The following is a 20,562-nucleotide window of genomic DNA, read 5'->3' on the forward strand; positions in this document are numbered from 1 at the left end:
AGCCAACAACATCATCAAAAACATTAACATGTATTAAGGATCTCAATGAAAAATTGCAACTTTGTGGAATAAGACACCCCAAAAATAGCAATGAACTTTGTAAAGCCGCCTTAAAATTGTAACAAACTTCCAGAAAAATCAAAACATATCAAAGTTTTATCATCCCATGATAAAGCCCATGCTTTCAAATTAAAAATGATAACATCAACAACAACCAATGACACCCCCAAAAATGCAATGAACTCCTTATAATCTATCCAATAAGCAACAAAAACCATTGCCCCTGTTTGCATAAGTAGTTGCCTAACGGGAATGAGCAAGGACGAAATGACAAGATGAGGCGCCCTGGGCACCCCCATTTAGAAAGAAGGGCCGAAGTTTTTGGGCCTGTAGCTTTACCCGTCCCCCCTGAGTCACTTAAGTAGTTGAATAATCTCGATTCCGTAGGACAGATTCTCGATAGACTCACCGCCTACATATTCCACTCACTCTATCCTCTTTGATCCTATTCCAAGGCGATGGATCCTATTTCACTATCCTTGTCTAGAAGGCGATTCGGTAGCACTGAATTACTATAATAAGCATGTTCGCCCGCTGGGCCGAGTGTTCGCCCACTTCAGAGTCTTCGCCTTTAGATAACAAAAAGTGTCCGCCCCTTAGGTCGCCAAACTACGAAACAAGTTTGAGTTGTCGGGGTTGGATCTGAAGCATCAAGCTTCTCCTATACTTTCTCAAAGAAATGCCCTTATCTCGATCTTTATTAGAGGCTAGAGTCTAACCATTAAAGAAGGCTTGAACAGGCTTTTGAGTAAAGAAAAAAGTCACCCTCGGTAGCTCTTACGCTTGGTATGAAATGTAGTACTGCTAGTCTTGAACTACAAGCCATATAAAGGGCCCTATGGAAAGCCTATTTCGACATATTCAATCAAGACCTCTGAGAACCCATTGCCCCTGTTTACATAAGTACCTTTACATGTGGGTCTAACATTAACATGAACACAAAGAGCATGATCCAAACATATGTAGTTGAGCTCCATTTTATACACGATAGTTTGTCAACAAAAAACCAAAACAACAACACATGTTTACTAAAAAAGTTAGAAGAACAAAATACTTAGACAATCAATTTAAATCCTAAAACCAGAAAATTAAAATCAAACTACTTAAAAATCAGAATGCTGGAGTGTTTTCAATTTTTACTAATAACTAATGAGTAATGAAGAACAAAACTTAAATCCTACAAACAATATGCTAACGAGAGGAGCTTTGAAATACATTTGAGGAAGGAAATGCTTAAATCATTAAAAATATATTTCATTGAGTATTGACCAAATCACTAAACTACTGAAAACATATATTATAAACACTATTAGTATGTCAAAAATGAAGCAAACAAAACATAAATTAGTTTATGAAAAACAGAATTCAGGATTCAGAATCAGAAATCAAGTAAACTATCAACTAGAAAATCAGAATATAAAAATCAAAACCCAAGAAAGAGAATGCAAAACTCAAAAATCGACAATCCAAAATTTTCACTGATAGTAGATTAGGTCGAAATCAAAATCAAAATCAAAATTTGAATATCTCATAGCTATATCAGAAATAGGAAATCCATAAGCTTGATATCGGTTGAAATAAAAAATCAGGTGTCTGATTTAGGGATTAAGGGAGAGGTTGAGAAGAATATAGCAATATCATTACTCATAATCAGAAGTGTTTATATTCCAATTTCCCCGTCTTATGTCCGACTCCTCGATTTCGATTTAGGCATGCGATAGTTAGATTACCAAGATGACGCTAGAAAAGCCGCTCAATTCTCGTTCTTTCTCGTTCTTGCGAATGTACGTACCATTAAGAGGAAGTGAAAATTTGATGCCCCCAAACTCATTGATGCCCTGGGCGGCGTAGCTCGCCCGCCCCTCCGTGTAACACACGGGTTATAACTTAGTTGTATGAATATAAACATGTATTTCTTTTTTTATGTTGAAAGAGAATACAAAGATTAATTATTGAATTTAAAGGAAGAGTTTTGAAAACTGGGAGTTATGAAAGATTGGAGAAAATACGAGGAGAGAAGACCTCCGAAAAATCAGCATCTAAAAGTGAAGTTACGAGAAGAAAAAAATAGTCGCAGTAATTTTGTGTTCATAATCTATTAATTTTTTTTTTATAAAAAAGATATTCCGTTGCCGGGACTTGAACCCGGGTCTCTCGGGTGAGAGCCGAGTATCCTGACCAACTAGACTACAACGGATTTGCTTTTGCTAGTCATTCTTTAATATTAATTCAATGTCTAACAAACGTTGTTATGTTTATGCAAGATTTCTTGATGGATTTGCATGTTTGCTCCTAGAGCATGCATAAAGCAATTCTTGCTTCATTTCATCACGTGATGATCCTGGAATTGTGCACAAATAAGGCTAATGGATTTAATTGTATTTTTATTTTACTAAGCTTTTAAGAAATTTCATATTTCAAATATTTTATCGTTTTTGTAACGCCCTCATTCTAAAAGATAAGAATTCAACTAAATAGATGAATATTGACATGTGGATTAAAAAACTTTTACTAAAATATCAAAGTCTGTTCTATTGAAAGCAAAATAATAAAATATATTCGGGTTTACAATCCTATAACACGGGCGTTACCTTATTTCAACACATTACTATCTTCCATCAATTATTTACCTTTCAAAACTCTTTTATAAAAAGTCATGCTTTACACCGATGAGCTCATTCAAATCCATAATCAAAAAATATATTATTGCAATATGAAAATAGGGCATGACTTTCACTTTAAGAAAACCAATTTCAGTATCAACAGTTTCCACGTTCTAAATATATTGTCAGTACATCACAAACTCATGTTAATGGAAATAACATTCATTTCAAGTAAAACATTTTATAAAATGATCGTATATATTAAACTTTCCACGTATGCGCTATTATTGAATAGAAATACAATATTACTAATATTTTGTTGCAAATACTTTCCTTAAGTCATGTACAGAGTATGCCAAAATAATATCATTGATGTCAAATCTTATTAAGATGTATAACTCTCACAAAAATCATAATTTTGACGTGTAAGTAGTTTGAGAAAATACATGCCCCACGGCATAACATAACTAATAATAATATTTTTCATCATATAATAACGCCTTAGTAACTGCTTCCTACCTACCATGTTGCTCTAATATCATTATGGAGACCGATCAAATAAACATAAATGGAGATCGATCAAATAAACATAAGTTATATAATAACGTACTATTAATCATTTTAAAATAAGAAGTTTAAAAGGATAAAAAAACAATGTGACTAAAAATTACATCAATGTGATTGTAAAAATGGTTTATCAACTCATAGTACGTATAGTAGGATTTGAAATCATAAATTATAAAGTACTAGTACCATAAAGAAAATACCTCCAAAAACTCTAGCTCCTTCCTTTATGATACTTTATTTTCCTGCACGTGTCTTGACGTTAGAGAAATATTTGAGAAATGTTATTCTCTTGAGAGTATCTTTTATTTTGAAATGAAATGATATGAATTCCTTTAGCTTCTGCTTATAGTATTAAGTGTCTTGCAATGAATATTTGTTCACTAAGCTTCACAACTTGTAAATCTATAAGAATTTGACACATGTATTTTTTGACTTTATCCTTGAAAAATTTGACACCTATGTACTACCTTACTTAGTCATGCTTATAGATTTTTATTAATTACTAAAGAAACAAATCATTAAAGGCTTACAAATCAAAACTAATATGCTTAGTCATGGTTTTTAAACTAGGTCTATGTCACCATTATGTCATCCTTTGTTATCAAGGATTTAAACTTGTTCCTCGTGCCTTATTTACCCAACTACTGTACTTTTTTGCTTGCTTAGTGTAAATTTATATATCTCTTTTGAAACCCTACGTTTTCAAGAATTACATTCCACACTTTTAAGGTTGATTTAATTTCCTAAACAAGGCGCATTATCTTTAATTATTACCATGCTCTTTTCCACCTTTTCCACCTTGTCAAAATTTAATAATAGATAGCTTATATAACTAACATTATAAGACATATTTGGTAAATAATAGTAGGAAAGACGGTATTTTATAACACAAAGGTAAAAACCTTACAAGAAGTAATCATGATGTTATAGTGGCTGGAAGATGACTTCCATCGAAGAAACAAAAATAAAATAAAGAGTCTTGTAGATGAAATATTAGACTTAAAATAAATGATAATGAATGCTATGAATGTGAAGACGGTTGGCGTGTTCTTCAAGAATCAAGATTGCCCTGAGAGGAAGAAATGTGAAGAAAGAAAAATAGGCAATATACATCTAATCGTAGAAAGAAATACACTAAAATATCAAATTCTTCCCATAAGCATAAGAAATATTCAGGTGCCCTCAATGATATTTCTAGGTATAAACTTACTTTAAGTGTTTTATGTTTAAGTATGAAATGGAAGAATGAAGAAGTATAGTTCATACATATGTAAGTGGAAATGGATATTCTAAAACCATACCTATGCTTTATGGTCAATAGTCATTAAAGCTGACCATGAAGTTCATATAGTTCATGTATGAATGATTTTGGTAGTGTTGGATTTTAGAATATTCCATTATATAGTATTTCTTTATAATAGATTATACCATGTCCAAAATCCAAACATTCCAACTTTAATAAACTCCATATATATATAAAAATTCAGTAATACATCAAAAACACAAATGATCTCTCATCACTCACACAAGAGAATCATCAAAAAAAAACATCCTTCAAATCATCTCATTAACCTCCACATCCTTCCATTTCACAATCGCAAGCGTATGGCGGCCCCCACACGCCACATATGTAGCACACCAACGCCCCAATTCACCATCTTTTGGTGACTTTAAATCAATTGGCACTTCACACGGATGTCCAGTTGTCACCTTTCTACCATACCCCAATCTTCCATGATCCCCACGTCCAAACTATCAATAAAAAAAAAAGTCAACTCCATTATCACCTTCGGTCAACCTACATTATAAATTTTCCATATAACACAAACAAAACACTTACAGAAAACATTCGCCCATCGCGTGTCAACGCAACCGAATGGGTCCCACCACATGACACCTGGATAATATCTTCCCCAGCTAAAAGCTGAACTTGTTGAGGCACCATTTTACTACTTTTATCATCTCCAAATCCAAGCCTTCCATGTTCCCCTCTTCCCCACCCGTATACCTTTTCAAAATTGTATGGATTATATATTTTTTCCAACAATTTATATTGTATAAATGGAATATTAATTAGTTAATTAATATTACCTCTCCTTCATCTGTTAAAGCTGTAGAATGCCAACCACCGGCAGCAACATCAATCTGAATTTACGATTAAATTTAAATAAAGGAAATTTCAAAAATATATTAAAATAAAGAAAATTCAAAATTATGTAAATAAAATGAACCAATTTGAGTCCCGATAATCCTTGAACAGGAACAGGTTGTGATCGTGGCTGAGTGTCCCCTGTTCCTAATTGTCCATATTCGTTGTTCCCCCAAACCCATAAATTTCCATCTTCTAGAAGAGCTAAATTATGAAAAGCCCCAACTGCAATCAGTTTGACTTTTTCCAAACCCTGTACTCTAACAGGTGTTGAAATTTGTTTTCTACATTAATAAAAAAACGACATAAATTATTATAAATTCAACATTAAATGGTTTAAAGTAAATTAATTAAATGAGATTTTGTGATTTTGTACATGTCGCCTGGAGGCCATGGTTGACCCCATGTCCATACGTGTCCTTCGTTTGTAAGAACTACAGAATGTGTGCCACCAGCAGCCACCTAAATAAATAAATAAAAAAAGATAATTATTTATTTATTTTTTGTTTATAATTTAAAGTATAGTAAATTATTTTTATTTTATTTATTAAAATGAAATATAAACCTGGCGAACTGAAAGCTTTGATGCACATCTTTGAGGGATTACAATATCTCTTCTCAGAGTTCTACCCGATTCACCTTTCTTCTCTAGCTCTTCTCCACATTGTCCATATTCATTTCCACCTGTAATCACAATATAATATTAGTCACTTCTTCTAAACTTGGTGATGATTTTACTTTGAAATTAACGAAAAATTGAAAAAGTTGAAATCAAAGATGAACATAAAAGAGATAAGAGCAATGATCTAACCCCAAGCATAAGCACGGCCTTCATCATCAACAGCCAAGCAATGCCACCCACCAATGGCTGCCTGAATCAACAACCCAATGATTAAGTAAGAATGTAACATAAATCTATAATTATAAAACTAATTTTTTGTTCTTGAGGTGAATTGTGGTTTTACCTGAATGATTTTGACATTGTCAAGAGCTTTAACTTGACTGGGGATGTTTTCGGTTTTAGTTGATGGCTGATGCCCTAAAGTTCCTCTTTGATTCCAGCCCCACGTAAACAACTGATAGTGATACAGATCGAATTCAAATTGAATTTCAATTTCAAAGCAAAACCCTAGCACAGTGATTACTATCGTAATCTTATACGTTTTTTCAAAAGATTCTAGCTTTTGAAGATGGTATTTGTAAAGATAATTTGTAAGACCAAAAGGGTACTCCGATCATCTCTTGTGAAGTTACTTTTTGGATATTCCGAGTGCACAGAGCATATTCCGGTTAGAGAAATAGTATTAGTGATAACAACGAGAAAGGAAACAGAGTGTAGGGTGCGTGATGGGTATATTACCTTTCCGTCATCGCAAATAGCGAGAGAGTTACGGCTGCCAGCGACGACGGAACGGACGGTGGCGGAATTAAGGGAGGTGACGGAGGAAACCCATTCTTTTTCTTCGTTGTCTCCAAGTCCTAGTTGCCCATCTTCTCCTGAGCCCCTGAAAAACAAAAATCGAAGGTAAAGTGAGAATGATGGTGGCGTGTGACGGCGGAGGGAGGAGGAAAGAGGCGAACCAGGCGATAACGGCGGTGGTGTCGACAGGCATTGGAAAGTGTTTAGAAAGAGAGTTTACGGCTTACGGAAGTAGCGATTTTGAAGCCGGAGTGTTTGGGCGTCTTTAGATTTATATTCCGCGTGTTTTTAGTTTTTCACTTTTTTTTTTTTTTTTACTACAAATATTATTTGTTTACTTATTAGTTATCAACGTTATTATAGAAATTAATTAAATTGGTTAAAAGTTAACAAAATGTAGCTTTAATGCATACGTATCTTAAGTAATAATGTCCTAAAAATATATATATATTGGTTAAATGTTTTCATTATAATCCTCCATGAAAGTTTTTTTTTACCATATGTCATCTTCTCTTTCATTTAGACACATGATATTTTCTAGAATTTTTGAATTTACTATTTTCCACTTGTTATTTTATTGTAATTTTTATTTTATTAAATTAAAATTTCACATTTAATATGTAAGGTAATATATATGTAAGATATTTATTAGAAATGATTTATATATTTAATGTATTAAAGTCTCATTAATTTTAATAATTTAATTTTTTTTTCATTTTTCTTATAAATTCTAACTTCTCAAATTGTTAAAATTTCATATATTTTTTTTTTAAATAAACTCATGTAATACATGGATCTCACACCTAGTATGTATCAAACCATTTTATTTTTTGTTAAATGGTTTTACTATGACAGTGACGTGCATCAATAAAGAAGTTGTAAGTTTCTTAGATGAGAACGAATTTATTCTATCTTTAAGATGAATATTAAAGTTGACACTGTTAATTACATATTTTAATAAAAATATATATGATGTTTAAGTTATTTAAATATTGGGTTTTATTGCTAAAATGAAACATCGAGTTCTACGTTCTAACCTTTACGATAGTAACCAACTCTTTTAATTAGGGTTAAAAGAATGATAAAATGTAATATGGTTTCAACCTCTAACAAATATTTTAAAACAAATTATAATGAAATAGTTTGGGTAGAAGTGTTTATTAACTGTATAATTTCTAATAAACTGTAGTTATTGTTTGCAATTTGAAAGCTTATAAATACCAAAGTGCTTCTAGTCCAGCGATATCAGGTGGTGTTTTTCTTCTTTAAGGTCGATGGTTCAAGTCTCGTTGTAGACATAAGTGAAATTAGATGTTAGTTTAGGTGTAAAATATATATTTTTATTTGCCGGTTCAAAAACAAAAAGCTCATAAATACTTATAACGTATAATAAACTAATAAACACTTAAAATAGGTAGTTCCAAACGCTAACAATAATAATTATTTAAGTAGTCTAAATTAAAACAATGATTTTTGGGAAAATGACATAAAAACCCTTAAGTTTTCACAACAATGTCGGTTTTACTTTTGGACGTGTTTTATGTCCAGTAAACTAATAAACACTTAAAATAGGTAGTTCCAAACACTAACAATAATAATTATTTAAGTAGTCTAGATTAAAACAATGATTTTTGGGAAAATGACATAAAAGCCCTTAAGTTTTCACAACAATGTCGGTTTTAGCCTTGGACATGTTTTATGTCCAATAAAGCATGAAGTTTTGTTTATTTTTACCCTTGTAAGCGGTTTCCAAGTAACTTACCGGTTACCTAATGCTAGTAAAGCCCTTGAATTTTCAAAAATGTTAGGATTTACCCTTAAGTTTTTCAAAAATGTTCGGATTTACCCTTACATTGATTGTTAAAATCTGAACATTTTTCAGAAACTTAAGGGTAAATTCGAACATTTTTGAAAATTTAAGAGTTTTACTGGCATTAGGTAACGGGTAGGTTACCTGGTAACCGACTTAAGGGTAAAAATGAACAAATTAAACAAAACTTTGGGCTTTACTGGACATAAAACACGTCCGAGGGTAAAACTGATATTTTTGTGAAAACTTAAGGGCTTTTATGTCATTTTCCCATGATTTTTTTGACTAATTAGACGGAACATAAAAATACTAAAAATATGATATTCTTTTAAATATTCAGTACTTGACTAAAATATCTAATTGACATGGTTATTAGGGCATAAATATATATTTAATAGACATATATAATCTTTTCGTAATAAAAAATACCAATGAGAAATCAAATATCTTTCTATTTTTTTCTATTAAGGTTTTATTTTTTTGTCGTATGTCACATTCTCATTCAAATTGTGAAGTGTTATTTTCTGGTTATTTTAAATTAATTTTTTTTTTTCTATATATCATTTTATGATTTTTTATATTTTATTAAATTCCACATAATATTTTAATATAATAATTGCAATAAATATAGTAATAAACGAATATCATTTTCATTAATAAACTTACATTTTAATTTCAAAGTTCTAAAAATTAAAGTTTATTATTTTTTTATATATTTAAATTATTTGTTTAAATTTAAAAGTTAAAAAACATATCTATTATAATAATTCATTATTTTTCTTATTTTCTTATAAATTCAAAGTTATCAAATATTTTGACATTTATATTTAATTTTTGTTTTTTAAATTAACTCATGTAATACATGGGTCTCTCAACTAGTCTTCTTATATACTTAAATTATCACATTTGTCATATTTACTAATAAATTTTTATTACAGTCGTCATCATTGAAAAATGATAGAAAGATTGGATATATATATATATATATATATATATATATATATATATATATATATATATATAAGGATATTAAATTTTTTAAATTTATTCTTAACAACAACAACAAATATCTTAAACTTGAAATTTATATCTATCTATCTATTTATATATACTTATAAAGTGTTTTTACTTGCACCACATGCATTTGAAACCTCCATAACTTTTCAATCTCTTTCTAACAATTATTATAAATTAGTTGATAATGTTAAATTAATGCAAAAACTAAATTTTAATCATAAAATAATTAAACTAAAATATTAAAATATCATATTTTACTTCTATTTATAAAATTATGAATTTAACTTTTTAACATAATATAGTTAACTTATTAGTTTAAATATGTTAACGTATGTGAACAATTATCATTTTAAAGTTACAACTTTTGTATAATTTATGATTTTATACAAAATAGTCAAATTATTAATTTCAATATAATGTTAAATGGTTAACTTAAATCATAATTTAAGTTAAACTTAAAAAAATCGAAAGGCTATTTATAAATAGTTAAAAGTTGTAAATTATAGTTTTAATCCTAAATTGTAATCCTAAATTAATTAAAAAAAACATGAACCTATTTTTTATAATCATTAAAAATTTTCAAATAAGTAGCTTAAAAATAATTTACAATAAAAATAGTTAAAAGTAATATTATATAAAAAGTTATAATGTTATCTTTAAAAACAAAACCAGTGTTTTCTCTTTTAAATAATTACAATCAAAGAAACTAACAATATTTGTCAAATAAAATTTAAAAAAGTTTAACTTTCTGAAACCAAATTAAATTAATTAAGAGTTTCTAAATACGTTAATTTAAAATACTAACAACAACAATAGTTAAAAGTAATATTATATATATAAATTATATTGTTAACTTTAAAAGCAAAACGATGATTGATGATTTAAATAATCCATAATGATAAAAGTTAAAATCTTAAGCAAATAAACTTTTTAAAATTAACTAATCATAACAACAACTATAAATATCATTAAACCATATATTATATTTAAGTTTATTAATGAGTAATCTGCAGGTAGACGTCATTGAGACAATTGAGATTATAGAATTTTAAAAGATGTCTACATTATCATATAATTCAAAATAAACAATGTTTATACCAACTTATTATAAGATTTATTATATAAGAGCTAACAACAATGTCATTGATATATTTAAAAAATATATATTTATAAAGATTTCAAATATATTGTTGTATTATGCGTAACGTGCGAGTATTCGCCTAGTCATTATCATTATCATTATCTTTATACTTATAAAGCTAGCATTTTTTTTTGAATCTCATGCATTTGAAACCCCATTTTTTAACTTCCTCAAACCACATTCATTTGAAACCCCCTTTTTTAACTAATGCAACTCAAAGGTTTTCTTAATTATGATTTAACACTCAAAAGTTTTATAACTTATATTATGTTTAATTAACATTTAGTGAAAAGTTTATTATAAAAAGGCCAATCTTTTGTGTGTCTTTTGTGTTACATAAAATCTTACATGTAAGAAGGATTTGAAGATATTGTGATTCAAAAGTTTTCATGTAGTTGAAGCATTCACGATCCAAATATGATGATTTGATGAAATGGGTTATGTCGATCCAAATATGATGATTTGAAGAAATTAGATATGTCGCATCGATGGTAATTGTAATATGATTTTTTCTTTTAACCAAAACAAATGAAGCTTTTTTATTCTTTCTTTATATTCAGTTTCTCATTTAATCTTTATATGTGATTTGTGTATATTACTCAATCTTGAATGTGACTCTCCAAACATCAATGTTTTGCTTGAAATATCTTTATGATTCTTCTTTTTTCAAGAAAAATATTTTGATTGGGTGTTAAATGAAGAAAGAAGATTCATAAAATGGATATAGGTTTTTTTGTTTGAGCAAAGTTGACGAATGTTAGTTTTTTTAGTTTTTTTTTATATTTTATTTAAATCTATGTTTATGTAACATCTTTATTTATATATTCAACCACCAAATGATCTTATTTATTTTATTGTAGTTTTTCTATTTTGATTATATTTATTTTCTATTATTTTTTTGTTGGTTATCCTACACAGCATATTTAAAAGACAATATTTAAATGATAACATAATTTTGAACATTTGATATGTAATTATGATAGACTTATCATGATATGTTCTTCATATGAAAGTAATTTATCCATATTACTACGATAATAATTACATTTGACATTTACGAATATATATATATATATATATATATATATATATATATATATATATATATATATATATATATATTATATGTGATTTGTTTAACATGTATATGCACCTATGTATGTTATAAATTTATAATTAAATGTCTTTATGTTTAATAATTGAAGGAATTAAAATGATGCTTCAAAACCAATTATTTAGACGAATATAATAATAATAATAATAATAATAATAATAATAATAATAATAATAATAATAATAATAATAATAATAATAAATATATATATATTTCCAAGTACCGCATTCATTTGAAAGTCACACTACAACTCATGAATTTTCTAATTTATGTATATTTATTAGTTACCAACTCAAGAGTTTTTAACTTATGATTATTAATTAGTAATCACTAATAACTTTTTATTTTCCTTTCTTTTATAAGGTTGTAAAGTTTTGCTCACTAAAAACATTAATGTATCTGAAGATATTTGTGATTTAAATATGAAGAGTTAATATAAATGTTACAATAGATGTTTTAGTGTTTTTATTTTATTAAAAGTTATAGTGTTTATTTTTTATATTTTTTTATTATTAATTGTATATATATCTTTTTTAATACAAATGTTATAATAGATGTTTTTCTATTTTTATGTTACTAAAAGTTGTAGTTCATATTTTTGTTCATACGTTTTGTTACCCGTTATATTATCATTCATTTAATATATAATTTACACAATTTTAAACAGTTTATAAAATTATCAGATAATTGTATATATCATAATGACTTAAAAATTAAACTATAATGTTTAATAAAACTAATATGTTAACTATATGTTTGCTTTACTACTAATATTTTGTTTCAAAGTAGAAATATTAAATAATAATTTGGTAAAAGTTATTATTTTAACTATATAATTTTATTCTCACGCAACGCGCGAGGATTCACCTAGTATACTTATAAAGGAAACATTTTTTTTTCTTTCATCTCATTCATTTGAACTCCCATGTATTTTTCCTTTCACCACATTCATTTGAAACTCCCATAACTTTTTAACTTCTTTCTAATAATAATTATAATTTGGTTAATTAGGTTAAATAAATATCAAACCTAAAGTGTAATCATATATAAACTAAATTTCAATGTTAAAATAATATCTTTACTTCTACTTATAAAGTTATATTTTTTTTTTGTTTTTTTTGTTTTTTTTTTTTACCTTTTATCATATTATACTTAATTTATTAGTTTTAATATATTGTTAGATGTAAACCATTATCACTTTAAAGATACAATTTTGAAACAATTTGTATAAAATACTTAAACTATTAATTTAAATATAACATTACAGGGTTAAATTAAATATAAATTTTAGTTGAACTTAAACAACCCAAAGAATATTTTGTAAATAGTTAAAAGTAGTAAATTGTAGTGTTTTTCTAATAATAATCATAAGTTGGTTAATAAGGTTAAATAAATATTAAACCTAAAGTGTAATCATAAATAAACTAAATTTCAATTTTAAAATAATATCTTTACTTCTACTTATAAAGTTATGTCTTTAACTTTTAACATAATATACTTAATTTATTAGATTTAATATGTTGTTATATGTAAACTATTATCAGTTGAAAGCTTCAAATTTTGAACAGTTTGGATAAAATACTTAAAAATTGTTAACTTAAATATAACATTACAATGTCAACTTAAATATAAATTTCAGTTCTACTTAAAAAATTAAAGAATGTTTTGTAAATAGTTAAAAGTGAGAAATTGTAGTGATAAATACAAAAAGTAAATTGTAATCTCAATTTAACAAAAATATTTGCTAAAAATATTTTTATAATTGTTAAAAGTTTCCAAATAAGTAGTTTAAGATAACTTAGAATAACAATAGTTAAAAATAACTTTATATAAATGATTTTATTGTTACCTTTAAAATCAAAAAGTAATGTTTGATGTTTTAAATAATCATAATGATAGAATTAAGACATTAACAAGTAAATTTTAAAAAATTAATTAACAATAACAACAACTATCAATAACATTAAACTATATATTATATTTAATTTCACTACTAGAAAAACAACCTTTTACGACGCTCATTGCGCGTCGTAAAAGGCTCAGACGACGCGCAAATGCGCGTCAAGGAAGGCCCTGTCATAAAGAGAGACGACACGCATTTATGACGCGCAATTACGACGCACGTTTACGACACGCAATGCGTATCAAGGAAGGCCCTGTCATAAAAGAAGACGACGCGCATTCGCGTGTCGTAACCTTACGACGCGCGTGTTAATGACACGTAATGCGTATCAAGAAATCCCCTGTCAAGAAAGGCCATGTCATAAATTAAGATGACACACATTTTTGCGTATCATAATTTTAAATGTTTAAAAAAACATTATTTATAGGTTTACTAATTTTCAAATTAAATTTGTATTTAATGTCTCATAATAGAAAATAAATATCATATACAAAAAATACAATCCATTGCATAAAATTTAATGTCATACAAATAAAATACCATAAATAAGAGGTTTTCCCTAACTATATAGCCTAATGCTACAATGCTATAAAGGGGCACCTTCTTGTTTCAGTAACTCATCATTAAGCGATCTAAAGAAGCTCTGAAACCCTTCATGTATCCAACCAATCATCATGTCTCTTAGCTTCAATATCTATCCCAACTCTTGATAAAAAACAACATGGAAATCCTACACAATAAACATATATGTCAGTTGTACAATATCAATATCAACTAATTAATAATACACATGGTATGTATGATAGTGGAATCAAAATGATCTACCAATAAGTCACGTTTCCATTAAAGGTATCTTTAGCAACTGCAAGTTTCTAGTGATCAAGAATATACAAAATGTCAAGGAAGTATGATTGATTGTAAGACAACTCTGCAGTAATTATATTTGTACTTGAAACACCAAGCAAGGAAATTAGGAAACAACATAGCTAAGAAGCTTTACCGGTTCAACTTGACTAGTGATGTGATTCTCCAACTCTTCCATGACCTTACTTAGCACATATTCTACAAGCTGCATAAGCAGAATAGCATCATAGCAAACATGAGAAATCAATTGTTGTGGTGACACAAAATTGCAAAAAACCAAATTACACTTACCATGGGAACCTCATCAGGTTTTTTATCCAATAGAACTGCATGGACAAGTATGTTTAATGAGAAAAACATTTTTGTGATGATTTTTTAGCACATACATTTTTGTGATGATTTTGAACAAGATCCACATAACATTAAAATAACAAACTGACATACATACCCTTTGTTCATTTATTTAGTCTACATTTATTTTCTAAACTTATTGATAAATGAGAAATAAAAAAAGACAAACCTTTGTTCATCTTCACCTTCAACTAAAACCATATACCCTAACCTAGTAATAAATGAGAAATAAAATGGATGAATATTGAAAATTGTTTGTTGGAATGTAAGGGTAATATGATCCTTTAGTTTCATTTGGAAGGTTTATTCAGTCTAGGAAAAAAAAGACTTTATATATGCAACACTTTATCCAGATATGCAACATTAAGTCACTGTACACATATAGAACTTAATGGGGAAAAAAGAAACAACCCTTAAGTGATTTTAATTTTTACCAGACAATATTCCATGTTAGCATGCTTGGTAATTGCTTCTAGAAGACCAGGAGATATTTCACTATGAACAAGTTGATAGGATGCCCGAGCACACTTGAACATTTCTTGAACATCAGCTTCATGCAAAGTTCGTGAAAGCATACGTTGAAGATATCCAACTTCCTAAAAATCAATTACATATTTACCAATAAAGAAGTAACATTATTATAAAAAAATGAAATTAAAAAATACATGTATATTTATTACCTTGGTGGGTGATTTAGCAAATTGACTGGGTTGTACATCAGTTTCATCTGATCAATTCCATGTTTCAATGATTTGAGGTAATCCACGAAGATGAACTAACAGCCTTTCCCTCATTATTTGCACCCGTTTTGTATGTATCTCATCTCTATACACTTTATAATCCTAAAAAAATTATTATTTCACACTTTTTAATTTAATATTTATACTCTCAATAATACCCAAGAATGGGAGAAAATTTGTAAAAGAGTTTCTTTATTACCTGTGATACCCGTTCAATTTCTGATAACAACATTACTTTTCATGTCTCAGGTACTTTCAGGAAAAGAATCCTCCTACTTTCTTACGTACATACATACACACATATGAACAAGTTATTATTATGTGGAATGTAAGGATAAAATGGTCATTTAGTTTCATTCAGACGTTTTATTAAGTCTATAAATAAAAGCAAAAAGCACCTACCAGGGATAATAGCATGTACAAAACTGACAACCTGACTTGCCAATGCTAAATGTTTTGATGTAGTTGACTTTAAACCAGACACCTGAAAAATGTCAATTAAACAGGATTTAATATATTTTTTAACAAAAAAAATAAAAAAAAAGAGTTACCTGCATGGCACCAACACCAAGAACAAGTTGACAAGCCCTTTTGTTGAAAAATTTCAACATTTCAAGAACAAAATTTGAGGTTCTAATCCGTATGCCAGATTCCAGTTCTTTCCAAAATATCTTGCAAACCAAACTCCTTAAGTTCATATTATGTTCAATCTTAAAAGTTTTAAATTGAAGTAAAACAATTCAAGAAGAAGTTAGTTTTTTCAGTCTTCTTTTCTAACGTATTAAAATATAACAAAAGTCAGTCATACATGACATACACATTAATTAATATTCTTCATATGAGGAGTTGCTATTTTAGGAAAAATTGTTATGCCACCAACTATACAATAAAATTATATATACATATATATATATATATATATATATATATATATATATATATATATATATATATATATATATATATATAAGAGGAAAGTTCAACAAAGTGTTTTTTGTGTACGGAGTCACCCCTTTTACAATTTTAAACAAATACATGAAAAGCCAACACGCTTAATTTTAAACAAAGTGTCTTTTGTGTACTGAGTCACCCCTGTTCTTCCATCCCATTCATCCTGAGTGTCATGAAACAGAGCCAGGGAATGGAATCGGTCACTAAATTGTAATTTAACTTAAATCATGATTCGCTAAAAATTTCATCATTAAAATTACAAAAATAAATTCTAATTTAATTATATCATGAAATTTTTCATTGCATTGAGAGAAAAAAAGAACACCCTCTGGCAAACGAAAGCTAACAAAATGTAAGGAATTACGTTCCAATTCCATTCCATAGAACAAACAAGAATGTGTTTTTCATTACAGTGGAATAAACTATTCCTTTCTTGATTCCATCATACCAAAGGAGGGAGGGGGTATAAGTGGCATACCACAGCCTAAAGATTCCAAGCTAAAAAGGGAATCCACAATGCCCTGGAATTCATTAGGCACATCTACTTCAACCCATTTTTCTTGATCAAGCATTGCTTTCAGTTTTGTCATCTATAACAACAATAATAATATTATTAATCAAACAAATTGTTGTTTACCTTCTCTGTTGCAGTTACAAATTCTTGTGATACGTTATATATTTGTAAAAAGTCTTGAAGCCTTAGTCTTGGATGCAAAAGAGCACGAACACCAAGAGGTTTTTCCCATCTTCCATGAGCTGCATCACAAGCTGCAAACACTGCTTCTGTGTTTTCTCTCAATACATCAGCTCTGTTAAATGACATAGTTGCCCCTGTTAGAAAATTTCTAACAAATAAGCAACATATATATATATATATATATATATATATATATATATATATATATATATATATATATAATATAACAGATCACCTGAAATTTTTTGATAAATTTGATGGACTTGTGGCATCGTTAGATTTTGGTTGGATTGGGGACACCTTGATAGAATTGCTAGGAAAGGATCCATACTGAGAATCACCCAGAGGGGCATTTGGTGATGAAAACATAAAAAAGAAAGAGAAATAGTAAACGAAAGTGAAGCAAATAGGTAGTAGATTTCAAGTTCACATCTTCCAAGTTCCAACTATAACACAAATTCGTCAGTACCTGCTTAGATTCTTCAGGGGTTCAGGTTAAATTCGCTCACATCTCCCTTGTGGAAATCCCTCAAACAACTAGCACCATTGTAATGATTTGATTTTGTGTTAAAATAAAGAGGTTCCGGTTATAATAAAATATTGAATTACCTATGTAGCCTTTAGTTGAAACGGCTATTTCTGATCCGTTGACTTGGCTTAGGAGAACTAGTGTCCATGGACAGGAGAAATCCCAATTTCCTGCACGCCAAGCAGCTTCAAGCTACAAACAGAGAAAAAATCAAGCATATGAAGTTACAGTTGTAGCCCTTCCTTCCAAATGTTTCCGCTTCTTCATATCTAAAATTAATTACTATAAACTATTAATTAAATTCAATAAAAAAATATTGGGGATTCAATAAAAAAATACTTCTCGAGAACTACTATTGAACAAATTTTTAGGGATCGATGTATAAACAATTTATATATCAAATTACAGCGTAAAAAAATAAAAAATTTCTAAAATTCACAATGTCAAGGATCCATTTAGAACAAGTTAAATTAGCATACTTGAATAAACATACATTCTCATGGTTGAAAAAAAAAACTAAGAAAACGTATTACCATTTCTCATGGTTGAAAATCGAAGAGTTACAAGCAAAAGATAAAATATAACATGGCCAATGGGCACACTAATTCATCATCAAGAATTAATCAAAACACAAAATCACTACAACTCCTTTTAGTGGTGTGCCTTGGCTGCAACTTTTCTTTGCGAATTTGCCTTTGACTGAAAAATCATTTGCACAAAAAATAGTTAATTTAAGATTTTTGGTTAATCGTTATACATACAAAGGGGTATTTTGGTCTTTTAAAGGATTGCAATGGAACTAAATTCCATCCATTGGTTAAACACAAACCAAATGTGCCCTAAATTTGACAAAATAAAAACATCTTTGGGCATCAACCATTAAATTAACATGAAAAAATGTAACAATGGATTAAAATTTCAAGAATATCTTACCATTGAGTGCAGCAACACCCGCAATTGAATGCATATAGTTAAATCACACATGTAGTCATATAGTGGCACAGAGCACAAATTATTAAAAACATAAAAATACATGTGAATATGATCAACTGAAGCATTTCTCACTTCATAAAACATATGTAACAGGTGCTAAAGACTTAATGATATCTGGGGAATTTCATCAAACACTTGGTGTTTGTCTAAACACCATGGAAAGAGAAAGGTAAATTGCAGAAATCAAACACATAAATCACAAAAATGGAGTATAGGAGTTGATAATTCATTGAAATATGAACAAAAACAGAAACAATAGAGATGCACAATGGATTAACATAATAAATCGAGAAGTAAAAAAAATAGAACATAAGTCGATTTAGGGATGGAAGTTACCACAATGAAGGCCTGAACATCTTTATTCCTCTCTCTCTCTCTCTCTCTCTCTCTCTCTCTCTCTCGTTAAGCTGCTGGCGAGACTTGGCTGGCGACCCCTTTCGCGGAAGATAGCAGGAGGTGTTTAGCGCCCTTAGCGACCCATGATGACCTTCCTAACGACGCCCACTCCTTTGAGCCTGATAATCATATCGAGAGACGAGAGTGCTAGATTCAGATTTGCTTTCTATTCAAATATGCCCAAATTTTTTGCAGAATACGGTCCAAATTTTTACATAGGAACCACCAAATCATTCAAAACTAGAAAAAGATATGTGAAGAAATGAAAAATAAATTGATTACCTGGGTCTCTAACGCAGAAGTTTCAAAGGTGATGACGAGATGCAATCGGGAAGCTAATGGAGCAAAGTTATGGTTCTTCGTCTGTGTGTTTTTCGATTTATCTGTGGGGAATTTGAAACAAACGACAATCAAGATTCACATTCCTAAATTGAGACTTGAGAGTATAATTAGGGTTTTTTCTAACAATTTCAACATCGAGTGGGAGATATGGTGGTTCTAGTGGGTAGAAGTAAGTGGGGGAAGAAGTAGGGGGCAGTAAGGAAGGAGCGTTCATAATTTGGACAAGAGGGAAAGGAGAAAAAAAGGAAGGCAGGTTTTTAATTTTTTTCAGAATTTCATTTCCCCCTTTTCCCCACTATTAAATGATGGAACGCGCGTTCCATTAAAAAATATAAAGCGACATCCTTAGACGACGCGCATTTTATTATAGGTGCCCTCCGTGTTTTTTTAGACACTAATTTAAGGGCACGCAATAATGCGTGTCTTCTATCCTTAAATTTTTTGAAGAGATGACATTTTTTTAATGTCACTCTCCTTTGCGTAACATAAATCAACGAGTGTCATGGTTTGCGCGTCGTAGAAGAGTCTTTTTCTTGTGGTGTTTTATTCATGTGTAACTCGCGGGTAGAAGTTATTTAAACAATTGAGATTATGAAGTTATAATAGATGTATATATTATCATAAAATTCAAAATAATCAATATATTATATCAATTCAGTATACAAATTATTATATCAAATTTAACATTAACGCTATTGTTATATTTAAAAAAAATATATATTTGTAAAGATTTCAACTATATAGGTGTTTCTGCGCAACGCGTGGGCATTCACTTAGTATACTTATGAATGAGATATTTTCTCTTGCGCCATATTCATTTGAAACCTCCAAAAATTTTCATTTTCCACATAATTAATGACAACCATTCAAAAGTGTTGTAATTTATAAATATTTAATGGTATTTTATGAATCAAA

The 20,562-nt window shown here is 28.9% G+C and overlaps 1 protein-coding gene and 1 non-coding gene across 2 annotated transcripts; both read right to left on the reverse strand.

Annotated features, from left to right (window-relative positions):
* Positions 1 to 2,184: 2,184 nt before the first annotated feature.
* Positions 2,185 to 2,257, reverse strand: TRNAE-CUC (transfer RNA glutamic acid (anticodon CUC)). Its single transcript has one exon. It is a non-coding gene; the product is annotated as a tRNA-Glu (tRNA).
* Positions 2,258 to 4,684: 2,427 nt separating this feature from the next.
* On the reverse strand, positions 4,685 to 7,085 carry LOC111908247 (ultraviolet-B receptor UVR8). The gene is made up of 10 exons (XM_023904079.3): positions 6,961 to 7,085; positions 6,740 to 6,884; positions 6,345 to 6,455; positions 6,191 to 6,251; positions 5,945 to 6,063; positions 5,756 to 5,841; positions 5,462 to 5,663; positions 5,322 to 5,375; positions 5,071 to 5,238; positions 4,685 to 4,982 (listed from the first exon to the last, which is right to left on the reverse strand). Exons 1-10 carry the CDS (start codon positions 6,990 to 6,992, stop codon positions 4,785 to 4,787), a joined length of 1,176 nt encoding a protein of 391 aa, XP_023759847.1. The 5' UTR covers positions 6,993 to 7,085; the 3' UTR covers positions 4,685 to 4,784.
* Positions 7,086 to 20,562: the final 13,477 nt, after the last annotated feature.

The sequence above is a fragment of the Lactuca sativa genome, chromosome 2 (genome assembly GCF_002870075.4).
Source record: "Lactuca sativa cultivar Salinas chromosome 2, Lsat_Salinas_v11, whole genome shotgun sequence".
NCBI classification, from domain to species: Eukaryota; Viridiplantae; Streptophyta; class Magnoliopsida; order Asterales; family Asteraceae; genus Lactuca; species Lactuca sativa.